Below are 23,796 nucleotides of genomic sequence, written 5' to 3' on the forward strand. Positions count from 1 at the left end.
TAGAAATACTTGTTGTGTTTGAGATCAAAAATCACAGAGTATTCAGGACTGAAAGGGGGTGTTGATCTACCATGGTGTGCTGTTGTAACTTTTGGCTTTGCTCTAATTCTGTTCTCACAGAGATCTCTGAGGATGTGGGGAAGACCCTTTTGTCATCGGACAGCGCAGAGCACAGCGGAGACCCCAAGCCCACTCCAGCTGATCCGAGCACTGCCCGGGAGGACTCTGGCTTCCTGTGCTGGAAGAAGGGCTGCAGCCAGGTGTTCAAGAGCTCAGCAGCCCTGCAGACACACTTCAACGACGTCCATGCCAAGCGGCCTCAGCTGCCAGTCTCCGACCGCCACGTCTACAAGTACCGCTGCAACCAGTGCAGCCTGGCCTTCAAAACCATTGAGAAGCTGCAGCTCCACTCCCAGTACCATGTCATCCGGGCAGCCACCATGTGCTGCCTCTGCCAGCGCAGCTTCCGCACCTTCCAGGCCCTGAAGAAGCACCTGGAAACCAGCCACCTGGAGCTGAGTGAGGCTGACATTCAGCAGCTGTACGGTGGTCTCCTGGTCAACGGGGACCTCCTTGCTATGGGTGACCCCTCACTTGCTGAGGACCACACGATAATAGTTGAGGAAGATAAGGAAGAAGAGAGCGACCTGGAAGATAAGCAGAGCCCAACCGGCAGCGATTCAGGGTCGGTGCAAGAGGACTCTGGCTCAGAACCAAAAAGGGCCTTACCCTTCAGGAAGGGCCCTAACTTCACTATGGAGAAATTTCTAGATCCATCTCGCCCATACAAGTGCACAGTCTGCAAGGAGTCCTTCACACAGAAGAACATTCTCCTGGTACATTACAATTCCGTTTCTCATCTGCATAAACTGAAACGAGCCCTCCAAGAGTCTGCTACTGGGCAACCTGAGCCTACCAGCAGCCCAGACAATAAACCTTTCAAGTGTAACACTTGCAACGTGGCCTACAGCCAGAGCTCGACTCTGGAGATCCACATGAGGTCTGTCCTGCACCAGACCAAGGCTCGCGCGGCCAAGCTGGAGGCAGCTGGCGGCAGCAGCAACGGAGCTGGCAACAGCAGCAGCAGCAGCAGCCTCTCCCTGGGCTCGTCCACACCGAGCCCTGTGAGTGCCAGCAACAGCAATGCTTTTGCAACCACCAGCACGAGCACTTCAGGCACCACTCCCATTCCCAGCCTACTCAACCAGGTCTCCAGTGACAATGTGGGAATTCCTCCCTTGGGTAACGCTGTAAGCACTAACATCTCCCCTGCAGAGCCCAAAGAGGTGAACCGCAAGAAGCTGGCAGACATGATTGCATCCAGGCAGCAGCAGCAGCAACAGCAGCAGCAGCAGCAGCAGCAGCAGCAGCAACAAGCTCAAACCTTGGCACAGGCACAGGTCCAGGCCCACCTGCAGCAGGAGCTGCAGCAGCAAGCTGCTCTCCTGCAGTCCCAGCTCTTCAACCCAGCACTTTTGCCGCACTTTCCAATGACCACTGAGACCCTTCTGCAGCTGCAGCAGCAGCAGCATCTTCTGTTCCCATTCTACATCCCCAGTGCTGAGTTCCAGCTCAATCCAGAAGTCAGCTTGCCTGTCACTAGTGGTGCACTGACATTGACTGGGACGGGTCCAAGTTTGCTGGAGGACCTGAAGGCACAAGTTCAGCTCCCTCAGCAGAGCCATCCACAGCTCTTGCAGCAGCAGCAAGGTCAGCTGTCCTTGTCACAACCCCACTCCGTCCTATTACAGCAGAGCCAGCACTCAGAGAAGAAGAATAAATCTATAGTGAAGGAGAAAGATAAAGAAACCCCACGGGAAAGGGAAAGCACAGAGAGGGGAGACAATAACGTAACACTGAAGGAGTCTCTTCCTGATAACTTAAAGCCCAAAGAGAAGAAGGACTTTGTGCCAGGCAGCAGTTCAGAGCCCTCCATACTGCCTCCACGGATTGCTTCTGATGCAAGGGGCAACGCCACCAAAGCCTTGCTGGAAAACTTTGGCTTTGAGCTCGTCATTCAGTACAATGAGAACAAGCAGAAGGGGCAGAAGAAAAATGGGAAGACAGAGCAAGGTGAGAACTTGGAAAAGCTGGAGTGCGATACATGTGGCAAGTTCTTCTCAAACATCCTCATCCTGAAGAGCCACCAAGAGCACGTTCACCAACATTACTTTCCCTTTAAGCAGTTAGAGAGATTTGCCAAACAATACAGAGAACACTATGACAAACTGTACCCGCTGCGGCCGCAGACCCCAGAGCCCCCGCCGCCGCCGCCGCCGCCGCCTCCGCTCCCTGCAGCCCCTCCTCAGCCGGCTGCCGCTCCTGCCATCGCCACCTCTGCCCCACCCATCACCTCTCCCACTATCGCACCGGCCCAGCCGTCTGTGCCGCTCACCCAGCTCTCCATGCCCATGGAGCTCCCCATCTTCTCACCACTCATGATGCAAACCATGCCCCTGCAGACGTTACCAGCGCAGCTGCCGCCTCAGCTGGGCCCCGTAGACCCCCTGCCTGCCGACTTGGCCCAGTTGTACCAGCATCAGCTCAACCCCAGCCTTCTCCAGCAGCAGCAGAACAAGAGGCCACGCACACGGATCACCGATGACCAGCTCAGAGTCCTTCGTCAGTATTTTGACATTAACAATTCCCCCAGTGAGGAACAGATCAAAGAGATGGCCGACAAATCTGGATTGCCCCAGAAAGTGATCAAGCACTGGTTCAGAAACACCCTGTTCAAGGAGCGCCAACGCAACAAGGACTCCCCATACAACTTCAGCAACCCTCCCATTACCAGCCTGGAGGAGCTGAAGATAGACTCACGGCCTCCTTCTCCAGAGCCTCAAAAGCAGGAGTACTGGGGAAGCAAGCGGTCCTCTCGGACACGTTTTACTGACTACCAACTCAGAGTCCTGCAAGACTTCTTTGATGCCAATGCTTACCCAAAGGATGATGAATTTGAGCAGCTTTCTAACTTGCTGAACCTCCCAACACGTGTTATAGTGGTGTGGTTTCAGAATGCCCGTCAGAAAGCTAGGAAAAACTATGAGAATCAGGGAGAAGGCAAAGACGGGGAGCGACGGGAGCTCACAAATGACAGGTACATTAGAACTAGCAACTTGAACTACCAGTGCAAAAAGTGCAGTCTGGTCTTTCAGCGCATTTTTGATCTCATTAAACACCAGAAAAAGCTTTGTTACAAAGATGAGGATGAGGATGGACAGGATGATAGCCAGAATGAAGACTCTATGGATGCAATAGAGCTCTTGACTCCAACCAGTTCCTCCTGCAGCACTCCGATGCCCTCACAAGCTTACAGCACACCTACATCTTCAGCCAATGCGACCTCCTCAGCTCTTCTGCAGCTCACGGCAGAGACAGATGATTCCTCCACCTTTAGTTCTAAAGCAGAAGCTACAGATGAGAAACCAAAGCAGTCTGAACCTCCAAGTACACAGCAAAACCAAACCCAAGAGAAGCAAGTGCAACCAAAGCAAGAGCCTCAGCAGCAACAGGACCAAGGAGAACAAAAGACAAGTTCAGCACACCAAAAGATTTCACAGTTATCCTCCCCCTCTTCGCTGCAACAGCCACCTCCTCCTCAGCCCCCTCAGTGCTCCTTGTCACAGTCAAGTCCAAGCCCATCTCAGCTCTCACACCTCTCCCTCAAACCCATTCACACATCCACCCCTCAGCAGCTGGCAAACCTACCTCCTCAGCTAATCCCATACCAGTGTGACCAGTGTAAACTGGCATTTCCTTCCTTTGAGCATTGGCAAGAGCATCAGCAGCTCCATTTCCTGAGTGCACAGAACCAGTTTATCCACCCCCCATTCCTGGACAGAACACTGGATATGCCATTTATGCTTTTTGATCCCAGTAATCCACTACTGGCAAGCCAGCTGCTGTCTGGAACGTTACCACAGATTCCAGCAAGCTCAGCCACCTCACCATCAACTCCAACATCCACCATGAACACGCTGAAGAGAAAGCTGGAGGAAAAGGCCAGTGCAAGCCCTGGAGAGAATGACAGTGGCACTGGGGGAGAAGAACCCCAAAGGGATAAGCGTCTAAGGACAACCATTACCCCTGAGCAGCTGGAAATCCTGTACCAGAAGTACTTGCTTGACTCCAACCCCACACGGAAGATGCTGGATCACATTGCACATGAGGTGGGCTTGAAGAAGCGCGTGGTACAGGTTTGGTTCCAGAACACCCGTGCACGAGAGAGGAAGGGGCAGTTCAGAGCTGTGGGGCCTGCCCAGGCCCACAGACGGTGTCCCTTCTGCCGAGCTCTCTTTAAAGCAAAGACAGCTCTGGAAGCTCATATCCGATCCCGTCACTGGCACGAGGCCAAGCGAGCTGGGTACAACCTGACACTGTCTGCGATGCTTCTAGACTGCGACGGGGGGCTCCAGATGAAAGGAGACATCTTTGATGGAGCCAGCTTCTCCCACATGCCACCAACTAGCAGCGACGGACAGAGCGTTCCCCTCTCCCCGGTGAACAAGAGTATGGAACTGTCACCTAGAACCCTGCTGAGTCCATCTTCCATCAAGGTGGAAGGGGTTGAAGACTTTGAGAGCCCCTCCATGTCCTCAGTCAATCTGAACTTTGACCAGACAAAGCTGGACAACGATGACTGCTCTTCTGTCAATACTGCAATCACAGACACTACCACAGGAGACGAAGGGAACGCAGACAACGACAGCGCAACAGGGATTGCAACCGAAACCAAATCCACATCAGGACCCAGCGAAGGTCTGACTAAAGCAGCCATGATAGCAATGTCTGAATATGAAGATCGTCTGTCTTCTGGTCTGGTCAGCCCAGCTCCCAGCTTCTACAGCAAAGAGTACGACAATGAAGGTACCGTGGACTACAGTGAGACCTCCAGCCTTGCAGACCCCTGCTCGCCCAGCCCTGGTGCAAGTGGTTCAGCCAGCAAGTCTGGTGAAAGCGGGGACCGGCCTGGGCAGAAACGCTTTCGCACTCAGATGACTAATCTCCAGCTCAAGGTTCTTAAGTCATGCTTTAATGACTACAGGACACCGACCATGCTGGAGTGTGAGGTCCTGGGCAATGACATTGGACTGCCAAAGAGAGTTGTTCAGGTCTGGTTCCAGAATGCAAGGGCAAAAGAGAAGAAATCAAAACTCAGCATGGCCAAGCATTTTGGTATAAACCAAACAAGTTACGAGGGACCCAAAACAGAGTGCACTTTGTGTGGCATCAAGTACAGCGCTCGGCTGTCTGTACGTGACCATATCTTCTCTCAGCAGCATATCTCCAAAGTTAAAGAAACTATTGGAAGTCAGTTGGATAAGGAAAAGGAGTATTTTGACCCAGCTACTGTACGTCAGTTGATGGCTCAGCAGGAGCTGGACCGAATCAAAAAAGCCAACGAGGTTCTTGGTCTGGCAGCTCAACAGCAAGGCATGTTTGACAACACGCCCCTGCAAGCTCTGAACCTTCCTGCTGCGTACCCAGCGCTACAGGGCATCCCTCCAGTCTTGCTCCCAGGCCTCAACAGCCCATCCTTACCTGGCTTCACTCCATCCAACACAGGTGGGTACGGGTGTTACCCTGCTCAGGCACACCTCCACTTGGCACGTGCCTAGTGCAAGGAGTTGTTCCCTCGGGAATGACTGATAACAGGATTCTTGGCCTGTCTGTTCAGCATGTTGACTTTACAGCAAAAAAGCAGTAGGTATTTTATCTAATTCCTGAACTCAGGAAGTTTTTATAGCAAAGTCTGAAGTAGAGCAACATCTAGACATGCTTCATATCCCTGTGTAGAAATCCTGAAGCTCCTTCAAGGAAGTGGAATATAGAAGATTTATCCAATGGAACAGAAGGACTAATACGCTGAATAAACTGTTATTCCTTTTGACATAACGTTTATGTGGTGCCATCCCAAGCGTTCAAAAATCCAAACTGTTTCTAGGGAAAGGTGTGGTGTGCGTGGTAGCACTGGTGACAGATGCCCAGAGCATCTTTATGTGTCCCTGAGGTGACCTCTGGGACAAATCCCAGTGCAGCTGAGGATCAGTTTTGAGTAATGGCTGGGTATGACACCTGAAAGCACGTCCTCAGCAAAAAATGGTGTAGTTGTGGGACAAATCTAATTCGTATTTTAATAAGATTTTTCTTAAAAATGCTACATAAAAATGAAATTTGTCATCATTCTTTGGGTGGCCTAATCGCAGATACTGGACTTCATCTTTTGAGAATGCTTCTTTCCTTTGTACCTCATGGATAGGTGGAAAGTCTAAGCCATGTAGCAAACACTGGCAGTGGAAAGTGCAGTTCAGTGACCAGCAGTGACCTAAAAAATGTGATCCAAAGGCCCTGTTTCATTATGTGGCTGAAGGGCCCGTGCACATGTGGTTTTGCATGTCACCCTTCTCACCACAGATCTTGTTTCAGAGCACTCGGCCAGAAGCATCTCTTTGGCAAATCATATCATCACCCCATCACAGGTTGCTCTGCTGCACTGTTTGCTTAGTACCCTAAGTTTATAACAAAAACTAAAATTACCTTTTTGCACTTCAGTCCATAGTGTTGCTTTTATTTTTCTCCAAAGCCCAGGATGTGTCCCAGGGAGACTGTATCTGATGAATCTTAAATGCTGTCAGTGACTGCCTAGACAGGACTGAACTGTTTAGAAAGTCAAACAGTCTGTTTGTGGCCTTTAGATAAAGCTCCAAAGGTCAGGCCATGGCAGCTCCGGGCCTGTCAGAGCAGATAAGGCCATGCATCCAGGAACACTGTGAATTACCTCTGCTCCTTCACTTGAACCTCTCAGGGCTATTCAGCTAGGAAACATCCATTTCAGTGGTGTCCACATATAGCATGCCCTTATCCGAGATCTCCAGGGCCACTGCGTGGAGCCTCATTCCATACCTGTCCTGTCGTCACAAATCATTCTTGTCCCAGCACCCCGTCAGGAGCAGACATGGGTTTCAGAAGGGTTTGGGTCAGCCGTGGCTGAACCCTCCCAACTGCAGCCACCCTCGAGGTCCTCTGCAGCTCTTTGGCAGTACAACCTGAAATAAAATTCACCATGCCTCCAGTTCTGTCCGGGCTGGTCTCTGAGGAGCCCCACCACAGTGGTGGGATTCTGTGACAGACTGGTTGGGTTTTGCTCAGGAGCTGGGGAGTGTACAGGGCTGTGCCAGCAGGATATTGGAGCTTTATTTTGGGGTTTTTTTCCAAAATGGCATCATGGGAGTTGCCAAGAAAAACGTTCCTCTTAGTTCCTGGCTGCAGCAGCCAGGACTAATGGAGGTGACTCCAGGAGCCACACTCCTCTCACTCCCAGCCACTGTGAGAGCAGAAATTGGCACCAGGGACAGTGTTGTTAGTGGCTGTTCCTCTTGTCAGGAAGAAGGACAAGCTTCACATTCCACCATTAATCTATCTCCTTAATGAGCAAGCATCACTACACTTTTAATTCCACCCAAAACATGGTGCCTATGTCCAGGGGAGATGTCTGAACACCACATAAACTCTGGAATTGCTCAGAAGCTGAGCATCCAGAGCCCCTGGCATTAGAGGGAAGAATGGATGGGTAAGGAGGGAGGAAAGGAGGGAGGGAGGAAAGGAAGGAAGGAAGGAACAAGTTGCTTCAAAGGTTTGTGGATTCATGAACATCAGCTTAATAAGGACAAAATAAATTAGGTTTTGCCTGTTCAGTCTCCAGTTGCCATGACCGGGGCTTCCCAGTCTGTGAAGATTCCTACAAGTGCTACTGGAGTGCTTTGGCCCAAGGACCTGTTAGAGCAGATGCTGACACAAGTGTTAATCATTTGGGAATTTTGAGAAGCCAGGAAAATACCAGGTGTGCTGGGCACCTTGGGTGCTGGGAGTGTCCCCATCACCCATCACGGGGTCAGTGCCACTGGGCAGTGCGGCCAAGGCGGTGGGGGCTGAGGGGTCATGTCCCCACCATGCCTGTGGAGTGGGACTGGAGCCATTTTCCAGGGGTAGTGGCAGCAGGGATGGGCTCTCTGACCTGTGCTGTGGCATCAGCTCAGGCCAGTGGCTGCTCATACACAGGAGATGGAGGCTCCAGGTCATGGGGTGGTCTGGGGTCACCCTCCTTATGCTTTTTGCCTGCCCAGCACAAAGTGACTTTTCACCTCTCTCTCCCCCTCTTGCAGCTTTAACTTCTCCCAAACCCAACCTGATGGGCCTGCCCAGCACAAGCGTCCCTTCACCCGGTCTCCCCACCTCTGGATTACCAAATAAACAGCCCCCGGCCGCACTGAGCTCACCCACCCCAGCACAAGCCACGGCGGCCGTGGCCCCGCAGCAGCCGCCAGCCACGACCCCGCAGCCGCAGCAGCCACCCCCCGCACAGCGCAAGGAGAAGGAGAACGAGAAGGCAAAAGAGAAGGAGAAGGCACCCAAGGGGAAGGGGGACACCCTGCCGGGGCCCAAGAAGGAAAAGGGGGAGGCACCGGCAGGCACCCTGGCGGCCCCGCTGCCCACCATGGAGTACGCAGTGGAGCCTGCCCAGCTCCAGGCGCTGCAGGCCGCCCTGAATTCGGACCCCACCACCTTGCTGACCAGCCAGTTCCTTCCTTACTTCGTCCCCGGCTTTTCCCCCTACTACGCCCCACAGATCCCTGGCGCCCTGCAGAGCGGGTACCTGCAGCCCATGTATGGGATGGAGGGGCTGTTCCCCTACAGCCCTGCACTGTCACAGGCGCTGCTGGGGCTGTCTCCTGGCTCACTGCTGCAGCAGTACCAGCAATACCAGCAGAGTCTGCAGGAGGCATTGCAGCAGCAGCAGCGACAGCAGCAGCAGCAGCAGCAGCAGCAGCAGCAGCAGCAGCAGCAGAAACCGCAGCAGCCCAAAGGAAGCCAAACCCCCGTCCCCACGGGGGCTGCCACCTCGGACAAAGACCCTGCCAAAGAACCCCCCAAGCAAGAAGAGCAGAAGAACGCACCCCGCGAGGTGTCCCCCCTCCTGCCCAAACCCCAAGAAGAGCCTGAAGCGGAAGGCAAGGGTGCGGACTCGCTCTGCGACCCTTTCATTGTCCCAAAGGTGCAGTACAAGCTGGTCTGCCGCAAGTGCCAGGCGTGCTTCGGCGACCAGGAGGCGGCCAGCGACCACCTGAAGTCCCTCTGCTTCTTCGGGCAGTCTGTGGCGAACCTGCATGAGATGGTGCTTCACGTGCCCGCGGGCAGCGGCCAGGGCGGCGGCTCGTACCAGTGCGTGGCGTGCGAGAGCACGGTGTGTGGGGACGAGGCCCTCAGTCAGCATCTCGAGTCAGCCCCGCACAAACACCGAACAATCACAAGAGCAGCAAGAAACGCCAAAGAGCACCCCAGTCTATTACCTCACTCTGCCTGCCCCCCCGACCCCAGCACCGCATCTACCTCGCAGCCGGCCGCTCACTCAAACGACAGCCCCCCGCCCCGGCCCGCCCCGGCTTCCCCCCACGCCGCCCGGCAGCCCTGGCCCCCGGCAGCCCCGCCCGGGCCGCCGCCCTTCCCTCCTCTCTCCTCATCGTCAACGGTTACCTCAAGTTCATGCAGCACCTCAGGGGTTCAGCCCTCGATGCCAACAGACGACTATTCGGAGGAGTCTGACACGGATCTTAGCCAAAAGTCAGATGGACCGGCGAGCCCGGCGGAGGGGCCCCAGGACCCCGGCTGCCCTAAGGACAGTGGTCTAGCTAGCATAGGAATGGACACCTTCAGATTGTAAGCTTTGAAGATGAACAATGAAAATGAATTTAAATAAAAAAAAAAGTTAATAACAAACCAATTTCAAAAATAGACTAACTGCAATTCCAAAGCTTCTAACCAAAAAAAAAAAAAAAGAAAAAAGAAAAAAAGAAAAAGCGTGGGTTGTTTTCCCATATAACGATGCCGGTGGGTTTTACATTTCTTTTTTCCTTTCCTTTTAATAAAATAAAACTTTAAAAAATTAAAAAAAAATCTGTTACATTTGTCCTCTGGAAGGTACTGTTGGTCTGGGAGATGAAGGCCGTGCTGCCTCCTCGCGCCTGCGGAGCTCGCACCCCTGTACATTGCCCCGTCTGATCCCCCGTTGATAGCACAGCAGAGCCCGGCAGCGCTGTATGGGAAAGCAGCCCACCTGGAGACAGTTTTAAATTTCTTGCTATCTTAGCATTCAGATACCAATGGCTTGCTAAAAGAAAAAAGAAATGTAATGTCTTTTTATTCTCAGGTCAATCGCTCACACTTTGTTCTGTTTTCAGAATCATTGTTTTATATATATATATATATATATATATATACATATATATATAATTTCTTTCATTTGTTTTGGGGCTTTTGTTTTGGTTTGGTTTTGTTCCAGAAAAGGATTTTTTTGTTGTTGTTGTTTTTTGGTTTTGGGGCGGGGGGGGGGGCGGGTTTGTTAATTTAAAATGGGCAGAAAGTATTCAAGAGAAAAACAATGTGAACTGCTTTAGCTTTTCGGGGATTTTAAGGGTAGCTTTTTCTGCTGAAGCCAATTCCAAGGGGAAAAGTTAAGCACTCCCACTTTTCAGAAAAAAAAAAAACAAAAAAACACAACAAAGAGTGTTGAGGACTTGGAGCTTAAAAAAAAAAAGTTTTAAAACAACTGACTTTCTGTATTTATGATAGATATGACCATTTTTGGTGTTGAGTAGATTGTTGCATTGGAAATGAACTGAAGCAGTACGGTAGATTTAAAAGAAAAAACCCTTTTGTGTACATTTAGCTTTTGTATGGTCCAGCTGACGGCTTCTCATTTGATGTTGTCTTGTTCATTCCTAGACAGATAGATTGCGATCCATCGACTCGCCTGAGCTTTTCTCCCCTTTGTACCTTTATCCCCATCCCCGTCCTGTAATCTTCCACTTATGGTCGCTACCTTCATTTCTTAGAGGGTGGTTGCATAATTATTTTATAAAAACTAAAGAAAGAAGTTCAAAGGGTTTTGGGGGTCAGTAGGATCCCTTGCAGAATATTTTTTGTTGGGGGTTTGAAACTTTTTAAGGCATATACATGCGATTTACCTATGTCTGTTACCCTTGTGCACTTATTTTATTCTCATTTTCCATTTCTCTTTTTTTCTTCTCTTTTTCTTCCCCTATTCCTTTACTCATTTTGTAAATGCTTCAAAGACTCTGTTCCTGACCTCTGAGCATCAGTTCTATTTGTGTAATTAGGCTGCACTCTGTTCCTTCTTTTGAAAAAAAAAAAAAAAAGGTTTTGTTACATTTTTTTCTCTAAAGAAAATTCATGCTTTAAATAAAATCCAAAGACATACCCTTCACCACTGGTGCAGAATGAGCAAAAAGGATTCTTTTTACTTGAGAATTTGTTTCTGATTTAAACAAACAAGTCTAAGTTTAAATAAAGAATAAAAAAACGTACCCAGGTTGTTATCTGTGCTTCTTCTGCAAGCAGAGAGACAACTCTTAGTGAGCACCCAGTGCACCCCAGGCAGGTTTCTCTTTCCAATATCTCTCCGTGGCAGCACCGGGTGCCAGGCTCAGGGAGGCCCGGAGCCCCCCGGCCCCCCCAGCCTGCATGCACCTCAACTGGCCCAGACTTTGAAAGGAAAACTTTATGCTGCTAAAATGTAGATTTTGGAGACGTAGATACTTTGCTGTTCCCTTCCATAACCAAATGCCAACAGAAACAACCTCTTTCCACCGTGTTTCCTCTACCCGAAAGCACGAGAGCCTTCTGCCCACCATCATCATCCTCCTCCTGCTTCAAAAGGGAACTTCGAAGACTGTGAACGCAGGTTCCTCCCGCTGCCTCCGGCTGCTCCTCCCCGGGCCGAAGCCACTCGCCACCTCCGTGAGAGACTGGAGCATCGGAGTGCGGGCTCGGTTTCTAGCGGGACGCTTATATTTTTATGGAGTTTTGGTTTTAGTTTGATGAAAGACTAGATCCTGAACTGTTGTACATATTTCTGACTAGGCTAATGCACAGTGCAAATTCCTTTTTTAATTGTTTTTTAAGTAGTTGATACTAAAGCGCGAACCACCGGATGTTCCTCCCGGGACCCAGCTGTAGCATAAGGTGTCAAAAACAGAACCACGTACCCATGGAGCGTTTGCTGTTTTAACAAACTGTTTTCTTTAACAGAAGTTCTTGTATTTCTCCCTGTGTTTGAGATGAACATTTTTTAAATTCTAAAGTTGTACAGTTTTTTTTTCATTATTTTATCTTGTTTGTAATTCAATGAAATATATATATATATATTTTTTGCCATTTAACTGTTGTATGTTACTCTGTCTGTATCATATAAAAATTTTTTTGTTTTGTTTTGTTTTGGATTCTCTCTGTGATGCCAGTTCCCAGTTTAACACAGGCTTTATCTGTCCAATTCTGCAAGGTCTCTTTTGGAAATCCTTTTTATGTCTTGTTTTGTTTTGTTTTTTTAATTATATTGCTTGGTCATAGTGCAATTTCTCTCTCCTCCTTCCCCCTCCTCCTTCCCATCCACTAAAAGGTTTTATAAATTCATTTCCTTGTATTTTTTCTAAATGTTTCTAGAGACTCTTTCAGTGCGAGGTTGCCTCCTCCTCCTCTTGCAGTCGGGCTGCGCAGGGCCGGTGCGGGGACCCCAGCGCAGCCTCGCGCCACCCCCAGCCCACGCGTGGCCTTTCCAGCAAGCGGCAGAGCAGGGCCAGGCTGGGCACAAGGAAAACACTTCAGACTTAGCATTAAGCGGGTTTCTCTTTTATTTTTAATAAAAAGCTTTTTTAAGTGGTGAAGATGGCCAAAGTTTCATACAATTGAGAATAAAGAGAAGCATCAGGGGTGTGCGGGGCCACCTGGGACTGGTGGGGGACAAGGTGGGTGGACACAGCCAGCACGCTCACCAAAATATATTTTGCTTTAAAAAAAAAAAAATAAAAGCTTTTAAATAGAAGCAGAAGTTGGGTTGGTTGGTCGGTCGGTTGGTCAGTCGGTCGGTCGCTTGATTGTTGGTTGGTCGGTTGGTTGGCGCTGATACTGCCCACTGTGAAACAAAACTTTGACTATTTTTTTGTTTTTATTTTGGGGGGGCGAGTTTCGGTAGAACAGAAAGCATAAATGAGGTGAAGAGGGTTATGAACAGCCTTTGCAATGTACAAAAACTAGAGCAAGTGAAACCAAAAATGATGTTCTTGGTGTTTTTCTATACTGTAGTCTTGTTAGCTTTTTTGTTACTGTAACAATGCTGATCTCGAACTGTACCAAAATACATGAGACTGACAGAAACAAACCAGATGGAACTTTCAAAACTTTAAAAAACTTGTCACAAAAGACTTTGTTGTCATAGTTGAGTTGACTGTAGATGGTAATTGAATATAATCCTTTGGAACTATTTCATCACGTATGTTTCCTGCTCATTGTGATACATTAAAAGAAAATGAGCAAAAGCTGTAGTGTCAATGTCCCGCGTGTGCGGTGCTGGGTCTGCATTGGGTGGGTGTGTGCCGCGTGGCGTGGCGTGGCTCAGCAGGGCACGGGCGCTGCCGCAGAGCCTCGTGCCCGCACACGCGTGTCCTCGTGTGCCGCTGGCGTGCCCACGCCAGCACACGCACGTCCTGCCCCTCCCGGCAGGGCCGCAGTGCCTGGGCTGATGCTGTGAATCCCCTCCCAGTGGAAGCAATGAGCCAAGCAGCGCCGTCCATACCGCAGCTTTGGGATGCTCTGTGTGTGAAAAGGACATTAAAAGTGCATTTAATTGTATTAAATGACTGCAAAAGGATTCTGGGCATGTTCTGTAGTGAATGGTTCAAGGGAAAGTGCAATGCCTTGATGGTTCATCCTGAAACCTGTGAACCAAAAAAATCACATCTGTTTCTGCTGATAAATCAAAAGAAGATGCAGGTAAGTAGGTAAGTGGCAACTCATTGCACTCCCTGTGCAGCAGGGAGGGAACCCAGAGGAACTGCTGAGTGTTCACTGAACAGTTCTCTTGCCAAAAATTGCCCCTTGCAGCAGAAACAGCTTGAAATCCACTAACGGGGATCACATCCAAAAGGAGTCACAGGGGCCACAGCTCATCTCTAATTTATAACTACAGTGATAAATAATTTACAGCCACCACTGCAGGTGGGGCAAGCATCTGCCAGTATGGGTGTCCTTGGTGCAGTTGCCAGGACAGCGAGGGGCTTCCCCCCCCTCCACGGGAGAAGGGCTGAGCTCCAGGGCTTCCAGTGGAGCAGAGGGCACAGGGAGGAAATCCAGCAGCTCCCAGGGGTGTGGAGCATTCCTTGGTTAACATTCATACTGACTGACCTGGGCTCCACAGGCCCTGAATTACAAAGTAAGTGTGTCAAAATCACCAAGGTCCCCATGATTCTGGATGCTGTGGTGTAGCTGTCCCAGCCCCTGTCCCAGGAGCAGCCTCAAAAGGTGACCCCCTTCCCCATGGGCACCCAGACACTGCAGCTCAGGGCTCCTACAACTCTCTTCTGGCCAGGCTGCCCGCTCCTGTCCCTAGCTTGGGCACTGTTTCTCTGGCATGAGCCTAAACGGACAAGGATCTGGATTGTCTCCCAGCTGGCTGGGGTTTTATTAACAGGAAAACTCCATCCTGCCTTTGTAACAGGCAGACAGGACTGCGGCAGTGACAGGGTCACCAATGTGACCCTCCTGCTGCTGGTGTTTGCACTATGCTGCATTAACATCTTTCCTGTTCCTAGATCAGTCGCTTTGTAAGTTTATTATATAACATTGCTATTTTTTCTTAGGTTGAATTCCACTGTAAAACAGCCACGCTTGAGGAAGTGCCTCGTTCCGTTCAGGAAGGTGTAAATGGCCTCGTGTAGCTGCACAAGCTGCAAACTAAAAACCTCTGCGTGGCATCCTGCACAGAGCAGCCCAACCATGGGAATTGTGCAAACCTCTGACAGGAATAAAAAGGTTTTTCCATGCTGTGATTCTGGTAAGAGAAGGCTGGGAGTGATTTTTAATGACCTTTCATTGCCATCATCTCAAAGAGATTCAGCTCCCACTAGTGCACTCTTACAGGCCAAAAAATGCATATTTATACAACGATAGCAGGACCTGCCTGGCCGATGGGTTTGGAGCTACGTTTCCAGCTGGAGGGACCCGGCAGAGCCCCGGGAACTCATCCCAGGCAGTGCGGCGGCTGCAGCGACACCACCCCTGTGGCCAGGCCCCCGCTGACGCAGGCAGGGTCCCATGCTCAATGCTGAAGGACACTGGAAGGCGGCCGAGACATCCTTAGCACAGTTGGGTGTGCTGGAAATTGCCACCCGGCCAGGCTGTGCCAGCAGTGGGGAAGGGTTAACTCCATGAGTGCTTAAACTCCAGTGTGGAGCTGGTTCTCTGTTCCAAGCTCGTTAACAAGGTACACCTGATGATCTAAAGCACTAGAGAGTCATTTTAATTAATGCTCTGCCAGAAGGGATGTGGTGAAGACACTGATTTCACTCCAATGACTTTCTATTTTGGTGTTTTGCGGAATCGGTGTGTTAGTCCCCGGGCTGATGTCAGCTAATCCAGCCGCCGCTGCCTGGGCTGCTTGGCTCCCGGGCAGGTCAGTACTGAGTGCTGGCACCTTCCACAAGTCGAGGTCATGACCCCGTGGCCGGATTATGTGGGGCTGGCTCTGGGGGCTTGTCCCCAGCAGGACCCAGCTGTCATCCCAAGCCACCAGCAGGGCACAGGTGGCAGCACCACAGAAACGAGAGACAGCTGTGCAGTCACGGGGCCCCTTCCAGACAGGGCAGGGGACACCTGGCTGTGCCCATTGTCCCATCCCAAGGGCCAGCGCTGCCTGAGCTGGGAAGGAGACACAGCCAAAGGATCTCCAGGTCTCCCACAGCCTCTGTGGTGATAGAGCAGAGACTTCACACTGCCCCAGAGAGCAGACAGCGGTACCTATAAATGGTATTGTGCTCTCGGTTAGATGGGAGCATGATGTTACTTAATTAATGTTTTAATACCCTAGGCATCTTCTGTGCCGTATAATTCATATTGATTCGGCTGTGAGCATGTTCTGTTAAAAAGACTCTCTTTCCTAAGCAAACTTTCAATTATATTGAATTGTCACAGCAAAAAAGGGTCTTTTCTCAGCATGGGGGAGGGGGTTCTCAGCCAAACCACTGCTGGCCAGGCTGGGTACACACCTGCACACACAGAGGCATGCACATGCACACATGTGCATATGCGCAGTGCCCACACCCTCCTGTCCCAGTGCTTCCACCCTCCCCAAGCCACTGGTGCCACCCCAGCACAGCTTGTGGCTTCAGCAGTGGGTCAGTGGGGTTGGCCCCTACTACAGCCGAGCACAGAGCACACAGCACACAGCACAGAGCTGGGCACACTGGGAGGGCGGGGAAAATCAGTGCCAAATCAGAATTGCCAGAAAATTATCAGGGCAGAGAGAAGGCAAAGCCTCTTTCCCCCCCACCATAGTCAGGTTGATGTGTGTGAGGATTGCCCAGTGTTTTGGCAGAGCAGTGACAGTTCTTTTTTAAGCAGCAGTTCAGTATTGATTGTGTGACACCATGTCCCTCCTGCTCCAGCAGCACCATGATCAGCGCACACAGTGGGGGAGAGGGACACGGGACATGACCAGCCCTGCCATGTGTCCCTCGGCCCTGCCACACCCCAGTGAGCTGGAAGGGGTTCCCCCTGTGTGTCCATAGTCAGGGAGTGCCCAGGGGACAAACACAGGACTGAGACCATGGATTGCCTTGCGCCATTCTTTCCAAACCTTGTGAGGCTGAGACTTGGCTCTGGGCAGGCTGACAGCTTCTGGGAGGACATCTGCAAAGGTCCTCTACACCAGGGTAGGTGCACTGTGGCACAGAAGGGTTGCTGGCACACACCAGCGAGTTCCCCTGACCACTCCAAGACCTTCCTGCGGGGACAGCACAAGGCAAAGCAGCTCTACATGCTCTGCTGGCAGAAGTTGCTCCCAGGAGCTCCCCATCTCACAGAGGGGTGGAGGCAAGAAGAAAACCCGTGTGCACACTCTCCTGCCAGCACACTCCAAAGCCGGGCTCTGGCTCTGTCCCTGGCAGTCACCCTCTCACACTATGGGGCTGTGGGGAGAGTGTGGAGTGAGTGAAGGGAAAACAACTCTGGCACTTCTCTGCAGTGATGCCTCAGCCTCTGCAGGATGGGCTCAGTGCTCAGCCCTCACCCAGCGCCAGGGACCTGTGTCCAGCAGCCCCCGGGGAGCAGCGCAGGGAGGTGCTGGCAGAATGCTTAAGGATACGTGTTTGCCCTCAGCAACAGAAGAGCACCTTGGCATTCTGGAAGGATAAAAGGAGCAGAACCATGGTGTGTCAGCTCAGCCTTCTGTGTTACGGCAACATGGAGCTGCCAGCTGTATCACCAGTCCCTGCCACGAGGCTGAGGGCCATCCCTTATCCCCCAGCCCCGCTGAGCCTGTCATCCCCACAACGCAGGGAAAAGAAGGCTGCTCCCCTACTGTCCACTACAAGGGAGGCCTTATCAAGGATTTCTGTCCTTTTTTTTTTTTTTTTAATAATGAGGCAAAGATAAAAATTCTGTATTTTCATTACTACCCATTTTCACAGCCCGCTGAACAAAAACACAAAGCGCTTCTCCTGCTGCCCCTTGCTCCCCAGCCCTGCCTCTTTCTCCCATGGAGTTCAATTAAAGAAAGGCGAAAATTGAAGCTGTTTTACGCAAGGCGATTGCAACATGCATATTTGATTTTTATGATGGATCTAAATTGCTGAATAAGGCCGTGGAACAAAGGGAGACTGCGGCTTCCTGCCCATCACAGCCAGGCAGCCACTGCAGAACAAAAGCGCCAGCCATTAGGAGCTCAGCGGGGAGATACATTATATAAATGACTTTGTTTCTCTGCCCCTTCCCCCCATGGGGCTCGGACGGGGCTGGGGGCTGCTGATTCCACATCCCGGTGAGAACAGGCTGTGGCCGTGGGGCCTTGGATGCGGTGATCTGAGCACATGCGGCTAGCCAGACCTGGGCTGGGACAGCCGGACCCCTGGCTGTGCCGCTGCCCCCAGCCCGTGCTGCCCCAGCCCGTGCTGCCCCTGGGGTGGCAGCAGTGCCCCTCAGCCTTTCGGGGACACCCTTTAGCAGCACCCTTGCAGCCAGGCGCAGGCCCACGTGGCAAGTGGCACAGGGGCTGGGCAGCAGCCCCGCGTGAGAGCAGCTGGGAAAGGCCAGCCCGGAGCACCCCGATGGCCCCGCTGATGTCCTGGCAGCGCGGAGCAGGCCCCATTGACCACCGAGAGCAGGGCGTGGGCGCCAGGGGTCTGCACCCGTGGCAGAGCTGTGACTCTGCTTTCCGCTCACAAGGCTCACACTTTGTCTGTAGGGAAAGGTGTTTGCTAGGGATGCTTCAGGCAGAAGATCTGCAACTCCTCAGTCTAAGCGGGTGTTTGACAAGGGCAGAATCTGGTTAGGATCAGACTGCTGGCAGAGGGTTTCCCCTGGCTCCTTGAAGCTGCTGCAGGGGAGAGCCGGGCAGTTTCTGCACAGGTGGACACTGTGGCCTGGCATGCTCCAGTGGGCCGGGGACAGCCCTCCCCATGTGCCTGAGTGATGAGTATTGCCAAGATGTGTCCTGGCACAGCCCCATTGCAGCACCACGGGAGCACAGCGCTCTCGTGGCTGCTCCTCCTGCCTGTCCCACCCCAGTGACCCTGGGTTCCCTGGAAGGATCCCAGCCTGCGTGTCACGGCCAGCGGTCAGGAACACACACTCCAGCCAGGGTGGACGCCAGGGACACAGAAGATGGCTCCATGAGTCCTGTGAGCACCATGAAGTGTGGCCTGTCATGCTGGTGGCCGTGAGAGCTCCCGGACAGCACTGTCCCCCTGCAGGGGACAGGCTTGGAGTGGGCTGGTGCTGGCCCTCATCCAGCTGCACGAGCTGGGGGGTACCGCGGCTGCTGGAGCTCAACCTCTCCTGCTGCAGATGTGACAAACGGCTGCAGAAAAACAATCAGCCAGGCTGAACACGCGCTTTGCTTCCCTAATGCATCCCCCAGGTCCTCTGCCCAGCATCTCCCCCTCTGCGCTGCACTGTGGAATTGCATCCTTCAGAAATAGCATCCTAATGGATCTCCCCCCACCTTCCCTGTGCTTTGGAGAGCAGGAAGGAATGTGACATACACCACCATGCCCGTGGCCATGGCCGTGCCAGGCAGCCTGTGCTCTGGGGGGCAGTGGGCATTGAGAGACCACGACAGCTCCATATCGGACCACCACAGCACAGTTCCCACCCACCACAGCTCCAAGAGCCCACCACAGCTGCATCTCCAGCCACCACAGTACCCCCACCACCAGCTGCTACCAGTGAAGAAATTGGAGGGGACTATGCCAAGATTTTGCTCGAGAGCCTTGGCAAGACCCACAGCAAGGGAACAGGGCACCTGGGGAAGATGTTCCAAGTGGAATCCTGGGCTAGCTTGGGAGGAGGTGGGAACCAGACAGGTGCAGCTGCATGAAAAGACTGGGAAAAGGTAGGAGCAGCCCAAGAGCTGACAAGGATGTGTTCAGCTCTTTAAAGTTTGATTTCCATGACCTTTTTGCTGCTGGTTACGGCTCCCCTAGTGCCACTCCCAGCACTGACTGGGGCAGGTTGTGTTTTCCCTGCTAGGGAGCTAAACTGAGATGCTGTGAGTAAGAAATGGGAAGTGACAAGATATGACCGAAGCATTGGAAATCAATCCAAACTAAATGTGCTTCTTAACTATAAGTGAACAGTTGAAAACAATCCTCTATTATAGCCATGGAGATAAATACTCTGTTTTTATTAGGAAAAAATTGCTTTGGACTGAATAAAGTCGTTTGATTAACAAGTCAAAGCAGATGGTTTATTGATGTTTCAAAAAGGAGTTTACAAGGTCTAGTGAAAAAAGAGCCCCGGCTCTGAATTAACAAATTACCCGGGTATGTGGGACATTGACAGTTCACTGCTAATAGATTTATGGGCTGCTGCTGGGTGTTTTGTCCCCATTTGGTTTATTATGATAAAATATTGGGGCAGGGGTAACCTATAGCCTCCCTGCAATATACTGTATCGACCCCTGACCCTGGGAGCCTGACAGCAAACCTATATATTAGATTCTTAATTTGTCTTAATCTAACAGGATCTCTGTGCAGTAATTATTTTCCAAAGGCAATGGTGTGGGTGTGTGTGAGCATTGCAGGTGAAGGTGGATCACTCTGTAAACTGCACTGGACATGACATAGAGTTCAACTGCTGAGGACTGGAGAGATCACAGCAGGAATGAGGTAGGAGCATTAGTATCCCATGACACAGGACATGACCTTGAGAAATATCAAAATTCCCAGGTGCTGCAAAATTACCCCCATAAACCAATTAACAGGGAGGCCCTGGCAGCACCTGGAAATATGCAATGATCACGGCTGGCGATCTGGGGACTTGAAGAAATGGGGCCACAGAGCCGAGCGTTTTTATATAAACTTATGGAACTTACATCAACAGCCCAAAGCCCTGCCCATGGACACAGCTTCTCACCAGACTGCCATGTCCCACAGGTGGTCAGAGGGACTGTGGCTAATGCAGGCAGCTCTGGATCCACAGCAGCTGAGATTTTGTGTCTGCTATTTCAGGACTCAAATGCAGTAATTGCCTGCTCCTGTGTCAGAGCAGCAGTATTAGCCAACAGCTAGGGCACAGGCACTGTCACCTGTCCCACTCGGGGCTAACCCCTGGCCGTGGTTACAGGCCAGTCCCAGCACTCAATGGAGCCAGGCAGGCTGAGGAGCTGGCACTGCTCATTCCTCTCCCAAGGAACAGCCTGGCTTATCTCAGGCAACCCCTAAGCGCAGATGCAGGTTTCCAGCACCCTCAGCCCCAGGTGACACCCCGCTAATGGCATGCCACGTCCTAAGGGCACGGGAGCCAGCAATTCCTAAATGTCAGAAGTCAGGCATACAAGGCATTTGGCTGGCTTGGCTGAACAGGGATCCTCTCTTGGAAATGAGATGAAAATGAAGGTGTATGCCCAATGGAAGCAAGGTCATATGAGATGGGAAGACAGACTTGCTGCCCACTACTAAGGGAGAAAATTGGCAGCCAAGACTCAGCTGGAGTTGAAGATGCCAGAAATGTGGGGCACAATAAAAGGAATTTTTTTTGGCTGTATTAATGGCAAAAAAGCAATGTAGAAATAACATTCACCTATTCCAGGATAAAGATTATCACCCGACAAAAAGGGACATGGACAAGGAAGAAATGTGTAATGCATTCTTTTCCTCTGTCTTCAATATGGATGACAGACCAAGAAGGTCCCAGTGCCCTGAAGCTTGAGGACCATGACTGGGAGATTGATAACTCCCACTTGACCCTGAAATTGTGAGGGATTTGCTCCTCTGGCTGGATTACTATAAATCTATGGGTTCTGATGAGACTCATCCGAGAATCCTCAAAGAGCTACTGATGTAATCACAAAACCCCTCTCTATTATTTTTGAACCATGTTGCGAATCTGGAGAGGACCCAGCTGACTGAAAGATGGAGAACATTGTCCTGATTTTCAAGAAGGGCAAAAAGAAGGACCCTGGAATCTACAGGCCTGTCAGTCTCACTTCAGTGCCTGGTAAAATCATGGAAAGTATTTTTCTTGGTGATACTGAAGAACACTTAGAGAACAGTGCAGACACTGATTACAGGCAACATGGCTTCAGGAGGGTTGATCCGGGGAAGCCAGTAGATGTAATATTTTTGAAGCTCTGCAAAGCTTTTTATACTGTCTTTCCTGGGATTCTTCTGGACCAGCTGTCCAGCCTACAGCTGGATAACCTTTTAATATGATGGGTGAGCAAGTGGCCTCAGGCTGGATGAAAAGGGTGACAGTGAATGGGGTGACATCAGGCTGGCACTAGTGGGGTTCTGCAGGGTTCCATCCTCCACACTGTGCTCTTCAGCATCTGCATCAACAGCCTGGATGCAGGACAAGGTACACTAAGAAAGTTTGCTGATGACGCTAAACTGAGAGATGCTGTTGACTCCCTTGAGGTCTGAGTGACCCTGCATAGAGACTTCAACAAATCAGAAAGATGGGAGATCACCAATCATGCAGAGTTTAACAAAGGTGAGTGCCAAATTCTTCACCTGGGGCTGGGCAACACTTGTGTGGATAGAGGGGAAATGAGAGGCTGGAGAACAGCTGCAGAAAAGAACCTGGGGATCCTCACTGATGGCAAGTTGGATGAGAGTCAGCAGTGCCCTGGCAACCAGGAGGCCACTCTCATCCCGGGGGGCATCAGGCCCAGCGCTGGTGGCTAGGTGAAGGAGGGAACTGTTCCGCTCTGCGCTGCTCTGGTGTGGCCTCACCTTCTGGGGGCAGTTTTGGGCACTGGAATATAAGAAGATAAAGCTCTAAACGTCCAGAGGGGAGGCCATCAGGATGATGAAGGGTCTGGAGGGGAAGCCCTACAAGGAGCAGCTGAGGTCACTTGGTTTGTTCAGCCTGGAGAAGGGCAAACTGAGGGGAGGCCTCACAGCAGGCTACAACTTCCTTGTGGGGTGACACAGAGGTGCAGGCACTGTTCTCTGCTCTCTCATGACCAGTGACAGGGCCTGAGGAACAGCTGGAGCTCTGTCAGGGGAGGCTTAGGCTGAATAGTAGGAAAAGGTTCTTCACCCAGAGGGTGGTCGGGTGCTGGAACAGGCTCCCCAGGGCAGTGGTCAGACTGCCAAGGGTGCCAGAGTTCAAGGAGTGTTTGGACAATGCTCTCGGACACATGGTGTCATTCTTGGGGTGTCCTGTGCAGGGCCAGGTGTTGGACTCGGTGACCCTAGTTGGTCCCTTTCAACTCGGCATATTCCACGATTCCTCCTCTCCGTTACTGTGTCAGCTCACTCAGGGCAGCTCTGAGGCGGGGCCGGGGCCGTGCTCACCCTCCGCCCCGCGGGCCCGGCAGCGTATGCGCGCACCCGCGGCCTGATAAATGCGGGACAAACGTGTCTTCAATTGCTTCCAGAGCACACAAGCATTTTCTCTCTCTTTTGTAGGGATTGTTGGACCACTGGAAATAGGAACTCGTATGATTTGTTCCGCAGCCACTTCCCTTTCTCTTCTGTAATAGGATCTGCAGGAATCATTTAAACAGCTGAAGGCAATTTAGCGTCTTCTTTACGGCACTTCCTGTGAGTTCACCAGGAACCCTCCCGATGAACTAATCCTACTGTAAAATATTATTTACAGGCATTATTCCTCTAATTAATTGTCTGCAGCCTTATTTACCAGTTCTGGATTAACTCTGAGACCAGTGACTATCCAGAGCTGCTGTTTGCTTCAGTGCTGTCTTTCTTTTGCTCTGTTTATCTTTTCTTTGTAGAAGAGGCTCCATTATATACAAACTGTCCTGAGGCTTAGCAGATATTCCAGGGAATCACAGGACTGTATCTCATCTTTTCCACTAATTAGTTACTCTCTAACATCTCAGAGGAATCACAGCAAACCTTCTTCCACCTGCCATTGCTCCCCATGAAGCAGAAGGAAATTGAAAGGATATTAATATTATATTTTATATATTAATATAAATATATTTATATTATATTTTAATAGTTGACATTACAATTTTAATCTCACCCCAAATGCAGGAGCACTGATATGATGTTGGAGCCAGGTGGGGTCAGTCTCTTCTCCCAGGTAACAAGTGATAGGATGAGATGAAATGGCCTCAAGTTTAGCCAGGGGAGGTTTGGTTGGATATTAGGGAATTTTTTTCATGGAAAAGGCTGGCACAGGCACTGTCCAGGGAAGCTGTAAAATCACCGTACCTGGAAGTTTTCAAAAAATGTGGATGTGGCACCTGGGGACACGATT

The 23,796-nt window shown here is 51.1% G+C and overlaps 2 protein-coding genes across 4 annotated transcripts in view; both read left to right on the forward strand.

The window, feature by feature from the left end:
* ZFHX3 (zinc finger homeobox 3) overlaps positions 1-13,388 on the forward strand; it is a 123,595-nt gene extending 110,207 nt beyond the window's left edge. For 2 of the 3 annotated variants that reach the window (XM_077786405.2, XM_021526901.4), the window contains exons 9-10: positions 121-5,565; positions 8,163-13,388. In XM_077786405.2, the coding sequence (XP_077642531.1) occupies positions 121-5,565; positions 8,163-9,718 (7,001 nt within the window). In that variant the 3' untranslated portion in view covers positions 9,719-13,388. The remainder of the gene's footprint in view (positions 1-120; positions 5,566-8,162) is intronic. The other variant, XM_085589266.1, reaches the window with a different exon arrangement.
* Positions 13,389-15,035: 1,647 nt separating this feature from the next.
* Positions 15,036-23,796, forward strand: part of LOC110468758 (uncharacterized) — an 86,004-nt gene continuing 77,243 nt past the window's right edge. The window contains exons 1-3 of the mRNA XM_085589152.1: positions 15,036-15,152; positions 18,308-18,390; positions 18,816-18,871. Coding sequence (XP_085445278.1) covers positions 15,036-15,152; positions 18,308-18,390; positions 18,816-18,871 — 256 coding nt within the window. The remainder of the gene's footprint in view (positions 15,153-18,307; positions 18,391-18,815; positions 18,872-23,796) is intronic.

The sequence above is a fragment of the Lonchura striata genome, chromosome 11 (assembly GCF_050655825.1).
Source record: "Lonchura striata isolate lonStrDom1 chromosome 11, ASM5065582v1, whole genome shotgun sequence".
NCBI lineage: Eukaryota > Metazoa > Chordata > Aves > Passeriformes > Estrildidae > Lonchura > Lonchura striata.